Source organism: Penicillium antarcticum, assembly GCF_028974205.1.
Source record: "Penicillium antarcticum strain IBT 31339 chromosome Unknown utg000003l_segment0_segment0, whole genome shotgun sequence".
Classification (NCBI taxonomy): Eukaryota; Fungi; Ascomycota; class Eurotiomycetes; order Eurotiales; family Aspergillaceae; genus Penicillium; species Penicillium antarcticum.
The window spans coordinates 715,132-735,213 of record NW_026695301.1 but is presented as its reverse complement, the minus strand read 5'-3'; the positions used below and the strand labels follow the sequence as shown (position 1 = coordinate 735,213).

General features: G+C 49.5%; 6 protein-coding genes across 6 annotated transcripts; 3 read left to right on the top strand and 3 right to left on the bottom strand.

Annotated features, from left to right (window-relative positions):
- Window positions 1-857: 857 nt before the first annotated feature.
- On the top strand, window positions 858-3,808 carry N7508_002977 (putative importin beta-2 subunit; the record flags this gene model as incomplete). Its single annotated transcript, XM_058461043.1, has 3 exons — window positions 858-959; window positions 1,038-3,653; window positions 3,707-3,808. 3 exons carry the CDS (start codon window positions 858-860, stop codon window positions 3,806-3,808), a joined length of 2,820 nt encoding a protein of 939 aa, XP_058321620.1.
- A 1,289-nt stretch (window positions 3,809-5,097) lies between these two features.
- Window positions 5,098-5,526, bottom strand: N7508_002976 (uncharacterized protein; the record flags this gene model as incomplete). The annotated part of the gene is made up of 2 exons (XM_058461042.1): window positions 5,098-5,158; window positions 5,225-5,526. The coding sequence occupies 2 exons, from the start codon at window positions 5,524-5,526 to the stop codon at window positions 5,098-5,100; spliced, it is 363 nt and encodes a 120-aa protein (XP_058321619.1).
- Window positions 5,527-8,667: 3,141 nt separating this feature from the next.
- N7508_002975 (CVNH domain-containing protein) lies at window positions 8,668-9,065 on the bottom strand (the record flags this gene model as incomplete). Its single annotated transcript, XM_058461041.1, has 2 exons — window positions 8,668-8,864; window positions 8,924-9,065. The coding sequence occupies 2 exons, from the start codon at window positions 9,063-9,065 to the stop codon at window positions 8,668-8,670; spliced, it is 339 nt and encodes a 112-aa protein (XP_058321618.1).
- Window positions 9,066-12,490: 3,425 nt separating this feature from the next.
- Window positions 12,491-14,372, top strand: N7508_002974 (putative C6 transcription factor RosA-like; the record flags this gene model as incomplete). The annotated part of the gene is made up of 4 exons (XM_058461040.1): window positions 12,491-12,600; window positions 12,654-12,956; window positions 13,006-13,233; window positions 13,283-14,372. The coding sequence occupies 4 exons, from the start codon at window positions 12,491-12,493 to the stop codon at window positions 14,370-14,372; spliced, it is 1,731 nt and encodes a 576-aa protein (XP_058321617.1).
- Window positions 14,373-16,256: 1,884 nt separating this feature from the next.
- Window positions 16,257-17,352, top strand: N7508_002973 (putative 26S proteasome-associated ubiquitin C-terminal hydrolase; the record flags this gene model as incomplete). Its single annotated transcript, XM_058461039.1, has 3 exons — window positions 16,257-16,298; window positions 16,350-16,444; window positions 16,530-17,352. The coding sequence occupies 3 exons, from the start codon at window positions 16,257-16,259 to the stop codon at window positions 17,350-17,352; spliced, it is 960 nt and encodes a 319-aa protein (XP_058321616.1).
- A 311-nt stretch (window positions 17,353-17,663) lies between these two features.
- On the bottom strand, window positions 17,664-19,868 carry N7508_002972 (uncharacterized protein; the record flags this gene model as incomplete). Its single annotated transcript, XM_058461038.1, has 4 exons — window positions 17,664-18,305; window positions 18,361-18,504; window positions 18,553-19,072; window positions 19,126-19,868. The coding sequence occupies 4 exons, from the start codon at window positions 19,866-19,868 to the stop codon at window positions 17,664-17,666; spliced, it is 2,049 nt and encodes a 682-aa protein (XP_058321615.1).
- Between the last annotated feature and the right edge of the window lie 214 nt (window positions 19,869-20,082).

The window sequence follows — 20,082 nt, the reverse complement described above, 5'->3', positions numbered from 1 at the left end:
GTCTGCGAGAAGGTGAGGCTGATGCAAGCATTTTCGTTGATGCGTTGATGCTTGTCTGCCCTGGAGGTCATCAGTGTGTGAAGGCGTTGGCCTGTGAAGGTCAGTTCTTCATTGCATGATACGCTGTTATGTGGTACTTAGCTGGATTCGGGTCGTGCTGTCCGCCGTGAATGTCGGTCAGAAGGGTGGTGTTTGTGGTGTAGGCGTTGATCCAAATATCAAAAAACAAGATGACCCTTAGCTTGATGTTCTGGGAATATGAGTCAAAGTATCTCGCGGATTTTAGAGCGGTGATTGTCCGCTATAATTTCCAAATCTAACTCCATCACCTTTCTTCCTCCTTTCAATTATCCTGTTCCATCTTCCACTGTCCCCAAGTATACGGCGCGATTCTACGCGGGCATTTGCCGCTATAAGATCCCAAATATCCATGTCTAATCTCCTTCCTTTCTCGCCTCTCTGGTATGTGGGCATACCTCTATCACGTAACATGTCTGGACGCTTGAAGCATTTAACTCTTGTTGTGATATAAACACGAAGTGATATTCTTTTAACCTTTACAGTTGCGTACCGCCTACTCTTTTCAGCGACATTGTTTTTTTCTGCCTGTGCACCCCCTCTTGTACCCTCGACGCTTTTCATCATTTCTTTGCTCTGCATGATCTTACGGCTCTTTCTCAGTTTTTTTTTTTTATTTCTGGATCTGTGTAAGCAGACCAGCGCCGTGGGTGATCGCTTTGTCCTATCTGGGGAATCGAAGGGGCCCGTTCCCACATTCTCGGCGGGGCTCCTGTGCCACTCGCACTTTCGACTACACTTCTTAACAACAGTCGACCCAAGTCCATACACCAGACAAGATGGACTGGCAACCTGAGGAGGAGCCATTGAGGCAGCTGGCTTGCTGCCTCCGTGACTCTCTTATTGGAGGAATCGGTCCAGCTCGAAAGCAAGCTGAACAGGTACTGGCTTTCCTTTTTTTGCCCGCCTCTGCGGCTCTACACCTGGATGAAAGCTAACCTCATATTTTCTATTGAAAGATGCTTACTCAAGCGACATCTTCTCCCGACTACATTAACTACATCACCTACCTCTTCTCCACCCCGCACCCTCCTCCCTCCTCGGGGATCAGCAATGCGGAGTACAGCACCATTCGATTTGCCGCCGCCATGAACGTCAAGACCAAGATCTTTGTCGCCTACAACACCATTACCCCCCAGAGCCTGGTCTTTGTGCGATCTGCAGCTTTGCTCGCGCTCCGCGACCCCGAGCGCAACGTTCAGCGGGGTGCTGGTAGCATCATCACAGAGCTCCTCAGCCAAGGCGGCCTGTTGTCCTGGCCCGAGGTCCTCCAGGAGCTTTTGTCTCTGGTCGGCAATGCCTCTGGTGACGTTACCATTGGCACTCGTGAGGCTGCCATGGAAGCTCTGCTCAAGGTCTGCGAGGACAACCGCAAGATTCTCGACCGCGATTACTCCGGACAGCGCCCACTTGACGTAATTATTCCCAAGCTCTTGGAATTCAGCTCCAGCGAGAGCTCCAATATCCGTGCTACCGCTCTTAGTGCCGTGCACATCTTCCTTCCCTACAAGCCTCAGGCATTGATGGCCTCGCTTGATCTTTTCCTTTCACAGCTTTTCAACCTGTCCGGTGACCAGGACACCAAGGTCCGACAGATGGTTTGCCAGTCATTCTCCCAGCTGGTCGAGTTCGCGCCTGAGAAGCTTGCCCCGCACATGGAGGGTCTGGTCAACTACATTATTATGCAGCAGCAGTCTCAGGACGATCCGGAGCTAGCCCTCGATGCAGCCGAGTTCTGGATCGGTGCTGGAGAGCAGGCACAGTTGAAGCAGGCGCTCGCTCCCTTCATGCCTAAAATCATCCCGGTCCTGCTTCAGAACATGATCTACGAGGAGGATGAGGTTATTCGACTGATGGCTGAGCAGGATGATGCTGATACCGAGGACCGCGCTGAGGATCTTAAGCCACAGTTCGCGAAGTCCAAGGCCGACCGTCTGAACTCAAATAAGCAGGGCGACCAAGCGAATGCCCAAGAGGAGCAACAGGTCGAGGAGGAAGAGGATGATGAACTCAGCGAAGGCGAAATCGAGGACTCCGAATTTGGTGACGATCCTTCGGGCAACTGGACCTTGCGCAAGTGTTCTGCTGCAGCCCTTGACGTCTTCTCCAACGTCTACCATCGTCCCGTCTTTGAAATTCTTCTGCCTTACCTGAAGGAGACTCTCCGCCATGAGCAGTGGCCCAACCGTGAAGCTGCCGTCCTCACCTTGGGCGCAGTTGCCGACGGATGCATGGATGCCGTGACTCCCCACCTCCCAGAGCTCGTCCCTTACTTGATCTCACTACTCAACGATGCCCAGCCTGTCGTGCGACAGATCACTTGCTGGTGCTTGGCTCGCTACTCCGGCTGGGCCGCAGGTCTTCGTGACCCATCCCAGAAAGCGCAATATTTCGAGCCTATGATGGAAGGCATCCTTCACCGCATGCTGGACAGCAACAAGAAGGTGCAAGAAGCTGCTGCGTCGGCATTCGCCAGCTTGGAAGAGAAGGCTGATGAAAACCTTCTGCCATACTGCGACCCTATCCTGCGCCAGTTCGTCGCATGCTTCGGAAAATACAAGGACAGAAACATGTACATTCTCTACGACTGTGTGCAGACATTGGCCGAATGTGTCATGAGCGAACTTTCCAAGCCTCACCTGGTCGGTATCCTGATGCCTGCCCTTATTGGACGCTACAACTCTGTCAGCGACGAGTCTCGAGAGCTCTTCCCTCTCCTCGAGTGCCTTGGCTACATTGCTGCCGCCTATGGCGATGTTTTTGCAGAATTCGCACCCCCTCTTTTCCAGCGCTGCATCAGGATCATTTATGAAAACCTGCAGGCATCTCTCCAGTCAGCAAACAATGCTGCTTTCGATGAGCCCGACAAGGACTTCCTGGTCACCAGCCTGGATCTTCTGAGTGCCATCATTCAGGCTATCGACCCGCGCAAGAGTGGTGAGCTTGTTTCTTCCTCGCAACCACGATTCTTCGATATCCTCTGCTACTGCATGGAGGATTCCAACTACGAAGTCCGCCAGTCTTCATACGCTCTTCTGGGTGACTGCGCCATAAGCATTTTCCCTCACCTGGAACCTTTCATCCCCACCATCGCGCCCATCCTCATTAAGCAGCTCGATCTGGACCTTATCCGCGATGACGATCGCCACACCGGTTTCAGTGTTTTGAACAACGCCTGCTGGTCCTGCGGTGAGATCGCCGTGAACGAAAACGCCGGTCTCACGCCATACGCAGACAAGCTTTACCACAGCCTCCTTGCCATTATTAACAACGAGGAGATCATCGATTCCGTTAACGAGAATGCAGCCATGGCATTGGGGCGGTTGGGATTCTGCTGCGCCGACCAGATGGCACCACGCCTGAGCGAGTGCTCCGGACCTTTCCTGAAATCCATGGACAAGATTGACTTCACCCGTGAGAAGGCCTCTGCCTTCCTCGGTTTCAACCAGGTCGTGACAAAAAACCCCCAGGCCATGGAGTCGAGCCTGGTCGACTATTTCCAAGCCATTTCGACCTTCCCTGCGAAGTCGCTGGCGCAGGACGAGTACCGCGAGATCCAGGTCTCGTTCCAGCAGGTAAGAACATCTACTCGGAAACATGATAATGCCGTGCTAATCTCGTAAATCAGGTCCTGCAAGGGTACAAAAACATGATACCCAACTTCGACGACTTCCTCGGCCAGCTCCCCCAGCCCGTGGCCCAGAAACTGCGCACGGTGTACCAGATCTAAGCGGTCTGCAGACACACCATAGCGTTAGTTAAACTCGAGATTCGTCTCACCCACGGGCAGGGGTGAGCTGGGAGGAAATGGACAAAGTACATAGGGTCGTTGGTCGATATTTTTATTTTTCTTTCAAAGTTAATAGTAAGAGGAGGAACATAGGGCGAGAGAAGGGAGGGGAGGGGAGGAAAAGGGAGGGTAAAAATCATGGGATAGGAGCATTCTGCGATTTAGCCGATTCTTTACGTTTACATCTCATGATTGCAATGGGCATGCATGACTTGAAATGATCTCCTTTGCTTTTTCATATTTCGTTTATTTCTTGCACCCATTTTGACCGTACTGGTCTGGGCCGGGTCCTAGGTAGGTGCCTGTTCTTTTTTTTTTTTTTTTTCTTTCTTTCTTTCTTTCTTTCTTTCTTTCTTTCAGCGCTGGTTCGGCTTTTTCCCTTATTCATATCCCATTAGATAGATACCTAGGTAGATTAGATAGATGCACGTCAATGGAGATCTTAGGATTTCTGAGTGTTAGTAAAGGTGTAGATTGTTAGGATCGTTCGGTAGAGTAGTGATCAAAGAATGGTGGTATATATTGCTTTAGAAGTTGGGATGCCCTTGCCATCTCTCAAATGACGGCTCAAATAACGCTCAGATTACGACTTCGATGATGACCTCAACTTACTGACACCAGCGAAGCCCTCTTTCACGTTGGTTTCCAGAGTATTTCACTTCCCATTAATAATAGTTGTTTTGTGTGCGCTCTCGATTTACAATTGGATGGGGCCCACCTCAACACCGCCAAATGGAGATATCAAGGGCACATTGAGGGTCTGCAGCCCCATCATTGACCGCGGTGGTCATGCAACTAGGACCAATTCTGCCAGACTTGGTATTTCTAACAGAATATCCAGATAGTAATCACCGAAATTGGGCGTGTTCTGTCATGGAAAACGACGACGGAGAGAGAAAACCAGTGCGTGGAAAACCTGTGGCCACCACACTAGTGGCATCGTCTGTAGTTAGATACTTCATTTCCATGAAGTATTGGGTTGTCGTGCTGTTTAGGAAGATGAGTCGCCTCATGTGTCAATCTTAGTAACAAGAGTGGCCCTACATCTCCTGTTTTCGTCACTTGTTGAATTGAGTACTCCTGAACAGCTGGCAGGGTTAGAATTAATCAAAATGAAAATAACGGCTTCATCAAGTATCTCATAGCTGCAGCTCATATATGTCTATCTTCTTTATATAGCCGATAAATATTGGTTGTTCCTAGTGAGCATAACAAACATCCATTCGATCTTACAACAACCCAAGAGCCTTCGCCTTGCCCTCAACAATATCAGGAATGAGGTCAATCAATCTACCTGGCTGCTGCGGCGATCAATCAAGCACTCTGTTAGCATGGATCGATTTGCCCCAAGCGTACATAGCCCCGAACCAAATCTCAAAAAGCTGAGCTTCACTCAGGGTCCCTGCCTCCGGTGAAGGAGTAAGTTTCTGATCAAAAGCAGCCTGTGCGACGGCGCGTTGAATATCATCCCAGACAACTGAACCACTCTTAGGCAAATAGTACCCCTCATCGCCCCAGGTAGTCTTACCTTTACGGGCAGCAGCGGCATCACCCAGAGCCAGGTGGAGGTTGGTCAGATCCTGGATGTGGATTTCCTGCCAGATTTTCTCGTCCTTTCCAACCGTGAGCCATTTGTGGCGTATCAGCACGCTAGCCATGCAAGCATCGAGCTACCACTTCCGGTGGATGCGTTCATCCTAACTGGTGCCCACGTAGGTACTATACAAATGCCAATCAACTTCCGGTGGAACATCTGAACTAGTGTACATCAAACAACAACACACAGTGTTTACTAATGAAGATTTGCGCAATGGTGGTAGTGTGTGTATAAACTTTGAGCTCCTTCCGGTGGATGTTTGTATGTCGGGATTCAAAATCAAGTAACAGAACTAGCTGATACTTTGAAATCAAGGAACGGAGTGTTTAAAATAGAGAATATTCATGAACCTCGGTTGCGTATGACGTGGCCAATAGTAGCAGAGCCCATGTCTGCTTGGAATATGGACATGCGCAACGCGGAGGCTTGAAGAATGACATTATCGGGCCCAATAGCTGTAAATCAAAGCCATGTTGGGATACCGGCTTTTGAAAGTGGAAAAGGCTTCAGTCAACATTGGCCAATAAGTGTAGATTCCGATTAGATGCGGGTGTATCCTAGGTAGACTCTGCGAAGGATTTTCAAGAGTCGTTTCCCTTTAGTCTCGATCGTTGGTGAGATTCATCTGATAGATGCACCAACGTTGTATTACCTTGATAAACCTCGCTTATACTGATCAGTCTTGCTACCTCGTCAGAAGTGTAGACGTGTAAAAGGCGAGTATGTTAAGTGACTCGGCGTACTACCTGGAGTAAATCAGTGTTAGTATAAATTCTCACGCCTGAAGTCGGGTAATGTGGGATTGTATGTCAAGGTACCATATATTATTGCTTATTGACATTAGATTCAGTTTCCGGTGGACGTATAAACATGGTCATTCCCCGGCCAGTCTCGCCTGCTTTTGGTCTATCTGGTGTGACCTTTTCCAAATGGAAGACACAGGAAGGAGGGTTGTGTAAAGTGGGGCATTCAGGGAACCTGGAATAAGTAAGTGTTAGCAGATTCTCACTTCCAGATAATGCAAGATTATGAGTATGTTTTGGACGGACCGGATAGTCAAAATTATCGGAGTAGTCTGATGAATGCATCGATATGACGCCTCCAATTCTCCTGGGTTGTGATGGAATGAGATCCACCGCCATTCGGCGATGATGGGCGAAGGATGATCATAGAGAAGAGAGGACGAAGCAGAGAGTGAAAGAAGAGAAGAAGTGAAGGAAAAGAAAGATGGTTCTCGGAGAAGTAGAAGAATAAATAGTAGTGCAAGCCAACGAACGAGGCTTGATCACTGAGGCAATCATGTCATGTCACGAAGCTATTCAATAACATCTCGTGTCATGGTAAGCTCGAGTAAGATGATGGTGAAGGACAATGAGACATCTCCGGTAAAGGTTTCATAAATCAGAGCCAGCAAAGAAAAAAGAAGGCCGCAGACTTCGGACGCACTTTATCTGCTACCAATAAGAGAAGGCAGTAAGGGATGTAGAATCTTCTACTCGTGGTACATTTCCTATGACTGTGATCTAGTGAGGCGCCCATCGTGTTGCATATAGGCTTTGTCCAAGTCAGGGCTCAGTGACTTAGTATAGCTTTTTTGTTCCTGAGATCCCTAAGGCCTCTAGACCTTTTTGGTACCATCTATTCCATTGGCTTTTTTTTTGACCTTGGTCTAGCAGATTAAGCAATGTTTTTGATTTCGTGACCGTGGCCTGTCTCATAAGCTGCCTACTTGGTTTCAGGCCCAATAGGATCAAGTATAAACAGACCAATCAACACCACAGCGACCACCATCCTGGCCCCAAGGCCTGTGCATCAGAATCACCAAGTAATTATCAAAGGAGCCGCTCGCTTAGAAGTTGAAAATGCGCGACGTTGAGTTGTTCTCATTTCGGTACTTTCGGTGATTTCGGCGACATCCACACCCCGGTCGATACCTAACGACGAAGGAGTCTCCATGCTGCGACGCTAAACCAAAATGAACAAAAGTCGATCCGCCAGATCTCGGGGCAACAAAGGAAATAAAGATCAGCGGAATTTACAACGACCATTTGCGACCCGCGAGGGTATTTTTGGATCGATGATGCGCACTTAGTCTCATACATATTTCCCCCTAACGGCTCGGAGGGATGTGCATGTACCGTGCCTGCAAGAAGAAGAAAAAAAAAAAGATATAGACCCCACAGAATAGACACGCGGGACTCGGGACTAAATTACTGCCTTCAAACTAACGAAGACTCCTACGAACAAGTCAAACCGTCACCCCATAGGAAGCAAGGGTAACCAGAGAAACCAAAACCAAAGCCAAACCTGAAACTTCCGCAGCTCGCCTAACTGGCGCGTGGTACACCAACTCAGGCATAGCGGAAAGAAACAGTCGGGCCCGAAAGTCCACAAGGACCGTCACCCAAGCGCACGATTGGCCGAGCAGAAAGAAAATACCAAGACGCGAGCCTTTCCCCTAACCGCTTCTTTTCACGAAAAAGACCGGGGCATCTGCATACCATTTTGGACCCCACCCATACCAGTCCCATAAGCACAAGCCCAATGCCAAGGACAAGGCAAATCTCGCAAATCTCACCCTGGCCGCTGTCTAACTGTATTCTGCAGGGCCTAGTCTACCGAGGGCTTGGGTGCTAGTGGCGCCTTTTTCGAGGCTTTGGGCATTGTCGATATTCCCGCCTTTACTGTTTCCGGTATGGTTGTTCGGCTATGGTCATTGTGGCTTGGGGCAATGAGATGACAGGGCTATTCTGGGCATTCTTTGCTGGGGACATGAACTGATTTTGGGTGTTGAGGATCGACGGCCGGGGAATTTCTGAGATGCCGGTGGGTCAATGGCTTTTCCTTGATGGGTGCAAAGTTAGTGTGGTCTGGGGTGTTCTTGGTTGTTCTTCGGGGCTCAGAGGTTGCAAGCTTTGGGGTTTGTATTTCTGTAGGTGTTCCTAGGTTTCATTTTCAGCCTCAGTTGTAGTGTGACTACAGCATTATGTTTTTCTTTGGCTGTGTCACACGGTTCTAGGTCAGGCCGAGTCAGGTTTGGAGTTTCAAGCCGTTTAATCTTAGATCTGGGCTCTCGATTGTGAAATCTGGCTCCTATACTCCCCCGGCTCACTGATGGTATTGGCTCAAATCAAACACTTGTCTATTTTCTTGTCTTTTTCTTGTCTTTTTCTCGGAAAATGAAATTGAAACGTGAATCTCTCTAGAAACATTGCATATACCGCAAATGTCCATCTTCGTTTTTGATACATGTACCCAGATTCAGCTCGTCATTGGAGATGTTTCCCTCCCCGTCGTCGAGCTGCGCATGCAAAACAGGCTCATCGTTTGGGCCATCCATTCGAAGGGCGACATCAGTTGCAGAATCGGAAAAGTTCTCACAGCTCCATGTGAGTTTTCCTAATGAGAGCCACGTTAGTCATACAGCGTGAAAAATAATTTTGTATGGTTCTAAGGACGCAACTCGCCTTTCTTGGCCCCTAAGACCCCGTTCAGATCTAGTTCCGAGTAAATTGCGTCCCCGGTCGGTCGGCGGCAATAAGCACTGAGGATGTGCTTGTCCTTCAGTCTAATGTCCATTGATGATTTGTGGAAGGGCATCTTGGCGTGTCAGGCTGTGGATAGCTTTTTGGCTGAGTTGTCTTTAAGGTTCCAAGGCTGAGCTGTTCCCAAGGACAACAAGATAGATCTGCGAGCTTACTGGGTCTCTTGCTTCCGCATGCAGCATAAAAAGGTATATTATCCAGATGCCCAGAACGGTCTGGTGCAGTCTTGTATCATTAGAGAAGAAATAATGAGAATACAAAACAGGGCCGCATGTAGAATGCTGGATACTGAGCGGACGGCAACTTTCTCCAGATGACATCGGTATGGTATAAATCTCCGACCATTAAAATCTACGGAGGCGGTGGCTCTGGCATCATGCCTTCCTCACCATTACACGCGAGGAATAGATGTAGCATTGGCTGGACTGTCTACATCATGTATCTAAGCCGCGGAAATAAAACCCATTGTAAATGATAAGATATGCTCATGGGAGGTCATGGTGACATCATGCAGGACTTCTGCTGTCAGCCTCATCCATTTGCAAATGCAAGTATCGTGCGTTAACACTTGGCAAGGGTCAGCAGCCATCGGGTAATAAGTATGATCATAAAAAGAGGAGCTAAAAAGAAAAAGACACATAGGAAGTTGAAACGGGGCCGAAGTGTGGCTTAGGAAGAAAGTTAACGCTAATGATCTTTATTTGACGAAACACAAGTGTATCCGCGGGACTCGGGGTATAGACTCCCTCCCGTCGATCCCTGTTGTCTTTAGTTCTTAATAAGTTTAAGGCAAAAACAGACTTTGGGTCTAGTTCCAGTTCCCTCTCTAGACGATATCTGTCCAAAGTCTCTTAGAGTGCTCGGCAGAAACGTCCGTCTGAAGCAGATGCAATAGGCCGTTGCAGATGACCGGTCCAGGTTAGGCTCCTCGAACCCAGTGGAGCGGCACTGGACGATCTCGTGCGTTCGGATCGTCTAGACTGGCCTCTTCTTGGCGTAATAGAGTTGGTTAGTCTGCTGCAGTCCATGGGCAGTGCTGAAGGTCTCGATGGCTCTTATTCTGAGAAGGCTTGTCTTTTGATCTTCATTCCATGGCTGGTATCTGGGGAGAGACATTCATGATCATGCGGGGAACATGTAGATACCCGGATATACCTAGGTAGGAAGTCAAGGATAGTCATGATGTATGGGGCTTTCTCATTGGTAGGGAATGAGATTAAATGAGATTACTTCGGTGTGCAAGAGGGCTAGGTACCCCTGGCTTCGGAACAATCAAGGCCAGACAGCGGACTACAGTATACCTGCATGCACCCCGTCCCCAAGACCCATCAAAAAATCAAAAAAAAAAAAAAGGCAAAGAATGGCTGAGAAAGGTATGGAGGCCAAAGTAGTGAAGTCAGTACTTTTGGCCACTAAACCTCTTTGGGTTGCATGTCGCGAGAAGCGAGACTCACCGCCTCTGATTGGCCTCTGTCTCTCCTGACTCCAGTCTGCCATCTCCATCTCACGGACTAGTTCTTAGTCTTAGTTCTAGTCTTGATTCTAGCTCTTAGTTATAACTCTGTTGTTCTTCTCATTCATTGCTATGCTCTCCCGAACAATTCCGGGCCCTTTCGGAACAAGTTTGCCCGACTTGATTGCCCTGGAATTAAAAAGAAAAAGAAAAACAGCAGTCTCACAGGAGGCCTGAGATGCTGTGCGAGTGTGGTGCCACGTGTGTAGTAAGGTTAGAATGTCAGAGTCCAGATCAGAAGGTGGCACACACCGACTTTAGACACATGTCTCCCCAGAAAACGTGGTCGATCGGTGCACAAGTCTGCAGCCTGCAGTCTGCAGCCTTCAGGGGAGTCACACCTGAACTCCTACTCTACTTCCGGCTAGGTAAACGCCTCTCACCTTTGTTCGACTTCCCAGCCTGGACCCTGCAGGAATGTGGTCCTGGATCTTTTGCAGACGAAAAGAGGTGATCTCACGACTCTCATCCCTGCATACCTCTGGAATTCGATCGGGGTCTATCATTTCGTTCGGGCTGGACGTCGCACACCGTCAATCATGACATGCAATCATGACATGGGACCCCGTTCCAGTCCAGTGGTAGCTTAAGCGTACCAGAAGATGGGGATTCCGGGGGCATATAGGCTCGCCACCAGGACATCAAGGAATGGAGATGTGGCGGCGATCCCGCGAGATTGGACTGACCCCCTGGTTGCGCGTAAACCTTGCAATAGTAGCCGCCAATCCAAAAAGCCCAAGTGGTGAGCGACCCCTGTCTCTAGCATCATACAGTTCTGGGCGTGCAGTTCTACATTCGGTTGTGATTACCGAGTTCAGAGCGTTTAATCTCCTTCTGACTCACGGGTAGAAACGGTGGACTTCCGCCTGTCAGTCTAAGCTCCAATCTTAGCGAGCCGGTGGGTCGCTAGGGGAGGTCTACAATGGCACTGCGATGGACAAGGTGACTTACTCAATCAGGTATAAGGTGCTGGCTTGACAGCTCCGACCCACAATCCAGGGTCCTGAGATCGATCCTTGCGAGGTCGATCGAACAGCTATGTTCTCCTTGAGGGCCTCCAGTCTTGGCTAAATCTACTTTGAAAATACGGGATGAGAATGAGAAGCAAAAATAAAAAAAAAGCAAAAATAGACTTGATCTACAGGAGATTCCGCCCTGTTTTGCCTCTGCAAACCATAGTAAGTGGGCTATAGTTTGGATGCTTTATGAATCCATGTCTATTCTGCTAGTCTGTATGGAAAAGAGTTCACAGCCTAAGGCTGTATAGCTCAGCCTCCCCGGAAAGTTTGGGAGTGCCCCAAGAGCCTAAACCTATCGAGGCAGCTGTATAAGAGTTCTCCACACAGGCCCCCGGTCTGAGACCCAGCTGAACCGGTGCTATCCTGGACTCCTATAATCTCTATAATTTTGTAATTTTGTAATTTTATTTTCTTATTCTCTTTTCTTTTTTTTACTCTTTTACTCTTTTGGTAATTTATTTTATTAATTTCTTAGCTTACCCCCTGTACCCAGAGGCTCAAAATCTCGATGGATTTGGGATTCTCTTATAAGTGAGATTGATCATATCTGCGCCTGACCTCTCTTCCTTTTTAGGCTTCTTCCCCGGCCCTTTTTCTTCTATATCTCCTCGCCATACCTCAACTGTTCCGACAATTTCAACGAACTGAACTATTCGATTTGACCCTTTCGGAGATCGGGAGCCCTGCACCTCGTATTCTCCACGTGCTTAATCCGACATTCCTCACCCCAGTTATTTTTGGACTTGGAGATCGACTATAAACATCCGTTGTGGCTCATATCACTCGCTTTTTCCTGCTCTCACTCATCAGCCTTTCGGTCCGACAATACAGGTCTACAGGGCATAGGTGCCCACTTCCAGACCCCAAAAATTCCTTCTAATCACTTGCGGAGTCAACCCTGACTCCAATCTACTTCTACACCTTTCCAGCCCTTCTCAACAAGCCAAAATGGTCGGTCCAGGCGGTGGTCCCCCGCGCAAGAGTCACACCAAGTCTCGTAACGGCTGCAAGACTTGTAAGAGGAGACATATTCGCTGCGACGAGACCTTCCCGCAATGGTACGTTCGAATCCACAGAACTCCAAATGTGCCACCTAACATAGCCTCTCTAGTCGTAATTGCACCAAACACAACTGCCGCTGCGACTACCAGGACGTTGCCGCTGGTTCAGGCAGTCCCCCAACTCCCCGGCGGGGTCCCGACCTGCTCATGTCGCCCGACATTGAGGCCGAAATCGAGAACTGGCATCGTACCGGCGTGCCTCCGTATCCAGAGCTCTTACAGTGTCCTCGCTCAGGATGGTCTGGACTTTCGCGTGCCGATTTGCGCTTGATTCACCACATTATCGGGCTTTCGATTGATCTGCATCGGAGGGGTTTGAGCGGCTGTACTGTTTGGGCGCAGAAGATGCCGAAGTAAGTGAGCTTTTGGATGCTTGGGAGTGCACTTGCTTACCGTTTCTAGTTTCCTTGCCATTGCACTCTCTAGCGACTTTGTTATGAGTGCTATCCTTGGCTTGTCGGCTTTCCACCTTTCCTTCATGACGGGAGATCAAGAGACGAAGCAGTTGGCGTATCGCCATAAGGTCACTGCTCTTCAGGGCTTGCAGAATGCTCTCGGGTCATTCTCCAAGGATAATTGTGATGCTATTCTCGCAGCCTCTGTTCTTCTTTCATGGCAGGCTACAGAATCGTAAGTTTTCCTGTACAGTCCCGAGAATATCACCAACTAATGTCACCAGCTCGAGTTGGATGTCCTTGCAACATGGCCTGTCGAGTGTCCTCGAGTCTATGCATCCATATTGGAAGCAGGAGTCAGATTTGGCACAGTTCGTAGAGAGTCAGCGTGCACTTAGCACAACGGATCTCTCAATGGCAGGTGCCTATCTGCCTCTCGATGAAGATTTGGCTCATCTCGACCAAACCATACATGCCCTCCGAATGATTCAGAAGCGAGTCACCCACAATTTGGAGCACACTCAACGACTCGGTGAACTGATTGAATACGTCCAAAAATTCCGTGACGACTTCCCAAGTCAGACCTCCGAACAAACCTTCGACCGCATCCAGATCCTCCGCCGCTGGCTCTTCTGGCTACCACCATCCATGCTCCGAGGCAGCGACTCAGATCTTAATGCCCTAGCTATTCTCTCCCAGTTCTTTGCCGTTGGCATCTCCCTTGACCGATTCCTCCCAGAAATGGGAGGCGCATACCTAGGCGCTCTATCCATCGGTCCAATCGAAGAAAACTATCGCATTATCGTCGCGCATAGCGCAACGGACCCATTTAACGCAGATCTAAGACTTGCTCTTGATCTGATGGATATCCCCCGCCGTATCGTCGCCCGCTATCGCAGACGTCTCCCTTGGTCGCCTCGCTCCTCTATTGACCAGTACTCCCCTGGTCCACCAAGTCCATACCACCACAACATGACCGAATACCCCCTCGTCACATCTTCCTCTCCTGCATCAGCCTCTCCCTCTTATGCCGCATATACCCCACCTCTCCAATCCCCACCCGCTGTCACAGTCGCAAGCTCCCCTTTCAACCTCCCAGATGGCTACATCACTGCTCCACCATCGCATTCTCATTCTCTTTACCCGCCATCTCCGCAACTCCTCGATACGAATGATGCACAGCTCGCCCTTGATTTGGGCCATTCTCACTCTGCTATTCCAAACTCTTCGACATATACGCCACCATACGGTGGGGAGTTGCATTGCTCTGACTTGCCCCGTGCTGATGGCACACTCGGCTTGAACATGGAGGTGTATCCGCAGACGCATCCGTTTGAGATGCCCGGCTTGGTTGCGCCGCTTTGGACTTCATGAAGATTATATGGAGTCTAGTTATGAGGTGATGCCATTATACCCCGAAAGAACAAGAAACCCCGGGAAACATGAAAAGAAGACGACCTTCTTTGTAGGAATAGAGATTAACAAATCGGTCGAGGCTACTGATTACCTGGAACTATTGACTTGAATAGTTCATCTCTAAAACAAGGGCTATGGAACGGAGCTGGGTTGGGTGGGCTCCGAGTTGACTTTTTTTTTTCGGGTTCTATCACTCGGCTCTTGTCGTTTCCATCTGTCGAGCATTAGCGTTGGTGTGTTCTAATTCTGATTTTGGCACTTTTCAACTTTGGATCTTATCTTCAGTTACCAGCTGGTGGAAATGGTTCTGTTTGCTTTTTTTTATATTGATGTATATACCCCGATCTTACTGAATCGTTTGTTAGAATTACTTAAAGTGTGCTACTTTACTTCTGTGCCAACTGTGTAATGATCCACTCCAAATGATACACAATGTTATCCTGTCAGAAATGGTTGCCTAGACATACAGTCCCAATGGACCTCGGCAAAACCATCTCACTATCCACCACGGACTGTATTATCCTCCGATATCTGAACATGAGACCCATTCACTCTAAGCATAGCACCGCCGACCCTCTCGGTATCCACTATCTTTCCTCACGAAAGATTACCAGAGAAACCCCCCCCCCATCCAATCCACCCAGTTTCCAAATTACAAACCTAACCACTTACAGATCGACAGGGACAAGAACCAACCCACAAAACCAATAAACGCCCAAAACCTAAGAATAGACCAAGGACCCAAAGGAACTAACATCACGGGCCAAGCACGGGACACACATTAAGACCGATAAACTACAGATCTGCGCCTCTAATTGGATATTCCCGGCCCGCGTTCACCAGACCTCGTATTCGGCTGCGGTTGAACTATGATGAGATGGGTATTATGTTCCCGGGCTAGGGCGGATAGAGGTTTAGTCTATAGTCTAATAGGTGGATCAAGGACGGAAAGTATAGAGTCTGAATCTACTTGCGCGTTTTCGGTGTGTTTATTGGGATCGGCGGTTCGTTATATCTCGATTGGTGTGTGTGTGTTGCCATGTGGAAATAGGGTTAATGCATGGCTCATGTCTGCTTCGTATTTCTATATTTATCGCTTGCGCTGTTTTTGCCTGTATGTGTTTACTGAGCCTCACTGAGCTGTTCATGTGTCTTGAGGGTCTGGGATTAAGTTTGGATGTGGTGTTTTGCGTCTTGGATGGCCTTATTACGTAGGGCTTACTGTGCCCAGAGTAAATGTCGGTGAAGTATGCTTCCTTAGATTATAGAAATGTGCTGTCTCGATTGAGGATCTCATTGGTGTTATCATTATTTGAGAAGAAACGTCGGCCATTGGTCTCTTTTTTGAGGTCGTTTCTATGTTTATACTCGCAGCCTGCAACTTTTAACGGTTTACTTACCTTGGTCGACGAGATGGCCGAGTGGCTTGGGCAAAACATCTACTGAAAACCTTTATTTGTAGCAAGTGAAGAACGGTAATGAAACGTCGTTCATTTCAATCCACTACATGATCTCGATCGGTTATCCATGTCGAGGAATATGACTGTCTCATGTCAAAGTTTGTGATGGACTCATTGCCACAGACTTGAGCATTCAAAGCTATAAGTCATCTAGGTATCCTATCTCTACTATATGATCTCACGTTCTGATTGTGAAAGGCAAAGGTGCTGTACTTGAAGCTCTATGCAACAAGAACATGACAAACAGAACAAACAGGATCATGTGACAATGACATAACCGCTTTCCATTTTGGGGAAGAATGCAACGCTTGATTCTCAAGCTCCAGCACAACTAATCTTCACTCTTAATCGACCTGTCTAAACACCACATCTGACATTCAAAATGGGTGATGCTGCTGGCTGGAGTACAATCGAATCAGACGAGGTAAAATCTCTCCAACAACCTTCCCAACCAGCTTTCTGACACACACGCCAGGGCCTTTTCACCTCGCTGATCGAGACTTTGGGAGTCAAGGACACCCAATTCGAAGAACTCATTTCTCTTGATCCCGATACAATCAGATCCCTCGGGTAAGCATCCTCACACCCTCAAGCTCTAAAGCCTCAAAACCCGCATATCATCTACGCAAGAACCCCATAAAGCTAACCCACGCAGCCCCGTCTACGGCGTAATCTTCCTCTTCAAATGGACACGCGAAGCAGCAGGCGCCCGCGCCGAAGCCCCCTTAGACGGCGAATACGACCCAACAGCAACAGACAACAACCTCTTCTTCGCCGCGCAAACAATCCAAAACGCCTGTGGAACACAAGCCATCCTCTCCGTAATCCTAAACCACGACAACCCACCCGCCCCGCAACCAGCGATAAACCTCGGCCCGGAATTATCCAGCTTTAAAGACTTCACCACGGGCTTCCCGCCCGAACTCCGCGGCGAGGCGCTCTCCAACTCCGAAGCTATTCGCAGCGCACACAACAGTTTCGCGCGTGCTAGCCCATTCGCGGACGAGACTGCTCGCCCGCAGGATGACGAGAAGGGTGCGGACGTTTACCATTTCATTGCTTATACGCCTGTTAATGGGAAGTTGTATGAGCTTGATGGGTTGCAGCCTCATCCTATTAGTCACGGGGCTTGTGATGCTGGGTCTTTCCCTGAGAAGGTGATTGAGGTTCTTCAGCGAAGGATTGCGCGGTATGATGCTGGCGAGACGCATTTCAATCTTATGGCTGTTGTACGGGATCCGAGGGTTTCGGCTAGGGAGATTGGGGATGTGGAGACTCTTGAGAGGGAGGAGAAGAAGAGGGCTGCGTGGCAGTGGGAGAATACGCTGCGGAGACATAACTTTGTTGGGTTCATTGGGGAGATGATGAAGGGGGTTGTTGGGATGAAGGATAAGCAGGATTCTGAGGGGAAGGTTTATGGGGAGTGGGTTGAGAACGCGAAGAAGGAGACGAGGAAGAAGCTTGAGATGCAGCGGTAGATGCTTGCTCTTCTTTGGTTCTTTGTCTTGTTGTTCTTTGTCTTTGAGCTTTTCTACGTCGGCATTTCAGATACCCTTTGCGAAGCAGGACGATTATGATGGTCGATACGAAACAAAGATATATGGTATTCGATGATGATGTTGAAACCCCAACGCTAGAGTGTAGTACATACATAGGTGTGATAAATCACCGAAGTTTGACGCAGCTATATACTGGCGTCCACATCGTAACTCGTAAAGAGAAGTGCAAGGGACATCCTTCGTTCCGTCCTGAATATAAAATCATTATTCTCCCCGGAGTTAAGAGTCACTCAATGCTCCACAAGACGCAACTTGATATGCTCAACCATAGGCGCAGGCAGGTCCTCCGCCCTGACCAAGCCCAATGCCAGAAGGTCAGACCAGAAGAACATAATCCGGTCCTGAGCGTAAGCCAGATAATCGAAATCGCCTTCTTCATCGATGTCAGCATCAACAGGCGGCGTCTTTTCGCTGTGCCCGTTAGAGTTGGTGGCGCCGTTACCCTCGTGCTGTCCATTCTTGCCGTGCTCATTGGCAGCAGCCATCTCCGCGATACCTTCTTCCATGCCGGGTACCTTGGCCTGCACAATACCCCAAGCGACCCACTGCGCAGAGTTCATCACCCGCCACAATCGGGTCTGCTGCATGAGGAAGCGCACCTCTCTATCCAGCTCTTCGTCGTTGGACTTCTCAGCCTGTGCGACTTGCGAGCTGGGACCATCTGCCTCGTCCAGGTCTAAAGGTGTGATGCCTGTCGCGGTACGACCGCGCATGTTGGGCGTGGCTAGGGGAGAGATGGTTCCGCCACCGACGGCGGGTCGGTGGGTGAGGTATGTAGATACGAATTGGTATTGCTGATCTGGGGTTGGGTAAGCGCGAGTGTTGCAAGCCCAGGAGCGTTCTTCGTCGTGGTAGTTGTAGCACCACTCAGTCTGTTGACGTTAGATATTGAACTCTGTTTCTCTGTGTTGGGGATTGGGGACTTACAAAGTGGTTAGCGAACTCCAGGCCAGGGGTATTGGCAGAGGAGTATTCAAAGTCAATGACAACGAGCTGCTTGTGCTCATTGGCAGGCAAGAGCAACGGCGACTGTGTGGCCGGTTCCATGCGAAGAAGATTGCCATATTGAGTCTAAAGACAAGTCAATACAACATCCCACAATCTTCATGAAACACTTACATCATTGTGCGCAAACACCAACTGGCGCTTGATCTCAGCAATGCCTCCAGACCCGGCAACCAACCAAAGTCGGTAGTTTTCCACGGCTTTGCGGAACATGTCCCATGTCACACCGCAAACATAGCCGCGACGACGCCATGGTTCAGATGCGGCCTTGGCTTCGTTGTGCGGAGACTGGATTTCCCTGTCAAGCCAGGTGGTCACCTGCTCGCAACGATCCACCCACTTGTCCCAGTTCTTGAAGATCATGGGTCCACCTTCGCGTTCTTCATCGAGGAGTTCAATGCCATCATGCAGCTCTCTCATACGCTTGGCGATCTGCTTTGCTGTTTCGGGCATGCGCAGTTCTTTGGGCGTAAGAGGACGGGCCTCGAAGTACTCTTCAAATCGACCGTTCAGGAATGTACCCAGAACGCGAGGACCGATGTTCTTTCGGCCTAGACGGCGGAGAATCTGTAGCTCCTTTTCTCGGTCAATCAAATGGTCAACCTGCGGTCCGTAGATGCGGAGCAGAAGCTTCCTACAATGCCGGTTAGCTAGTCATTCAACATAGAGGGAGACATTGATGCTTACGGAGGTGGTTTCCTGGACACCAAAGTAGACTTGCTGTCCGTTTTTGGGGGAGGCAGGTTCTTGGGTGGCGCAACTACATAGACGGCGTTCGTGAGAGCACCGCTCAGGCGAACCACCTCAATCTCGCCAGCCAGCTCAGCCGGGACCTTGCGCCAGCCTTTAAGTTGCAGCGTATGTACAATGCGCACGATCTCGGTCTTGAAAATCATCCAGCCCTCTCGGTCCTTGTCAGCCTTGGCATTGGCATTGGCATCGGTATCCTCTTCTACTGCAGCACCACCGGTGTAGGCAAGTGTCTTGGAGTTGTCCAGGTAGGCTTCCACGCCCGGCACAGGCGCCTCGACATCTGTGGCTTCTGACTCGGAGGCGGAGCCTCTTTGCAGGCCCTTATAACGACGCCGACTTAGGCGTTTCGCCGACGCATTCGAGCCAATGGCGCTGCTCGGTCGGTTGGTCGCATACTGGAGGAGGATCTTCTCCAGCTTATCCAAGGAAAAGGTGCTTTCGGAGGGGTTGGAGTTGGGTCTTTCTATGGGGCCGTCCTCGGTGGGCGCATCGTTTGTCGCATTGGAGACGGCTTCGGATTTCCGTGCCTTACGATTCTGTCGTCTGGTTTTCTCATGGTGTAACCATTCGTATACTTGGTGGAAGAGACCCTGGGGATCTTCTTCGGGCCTGTATTGCTCCCTGTCCACTTGTGTCATTGCCTCGTTGACGCTCGAAGGGCCGTCGAGAGAAGGCATGGAGGTGGTGGGGGGTTGCGCAATGGGCTGGGACTTGGAAGCCCGATATTGTTTCAGAGAAGTGCCGTCTGAGGAATCGACCGTCCCACTTGCATGTAAGGCCTTGGTCAAAGAGCGGAGATCCAAGCCTGTTCCCGAAATCGACGATTCTGTGGGAATTAGTATTTGGTTGGTAGACGATTCGAGGTGCTGCTGGGGGCAAAAGATGTCGAGT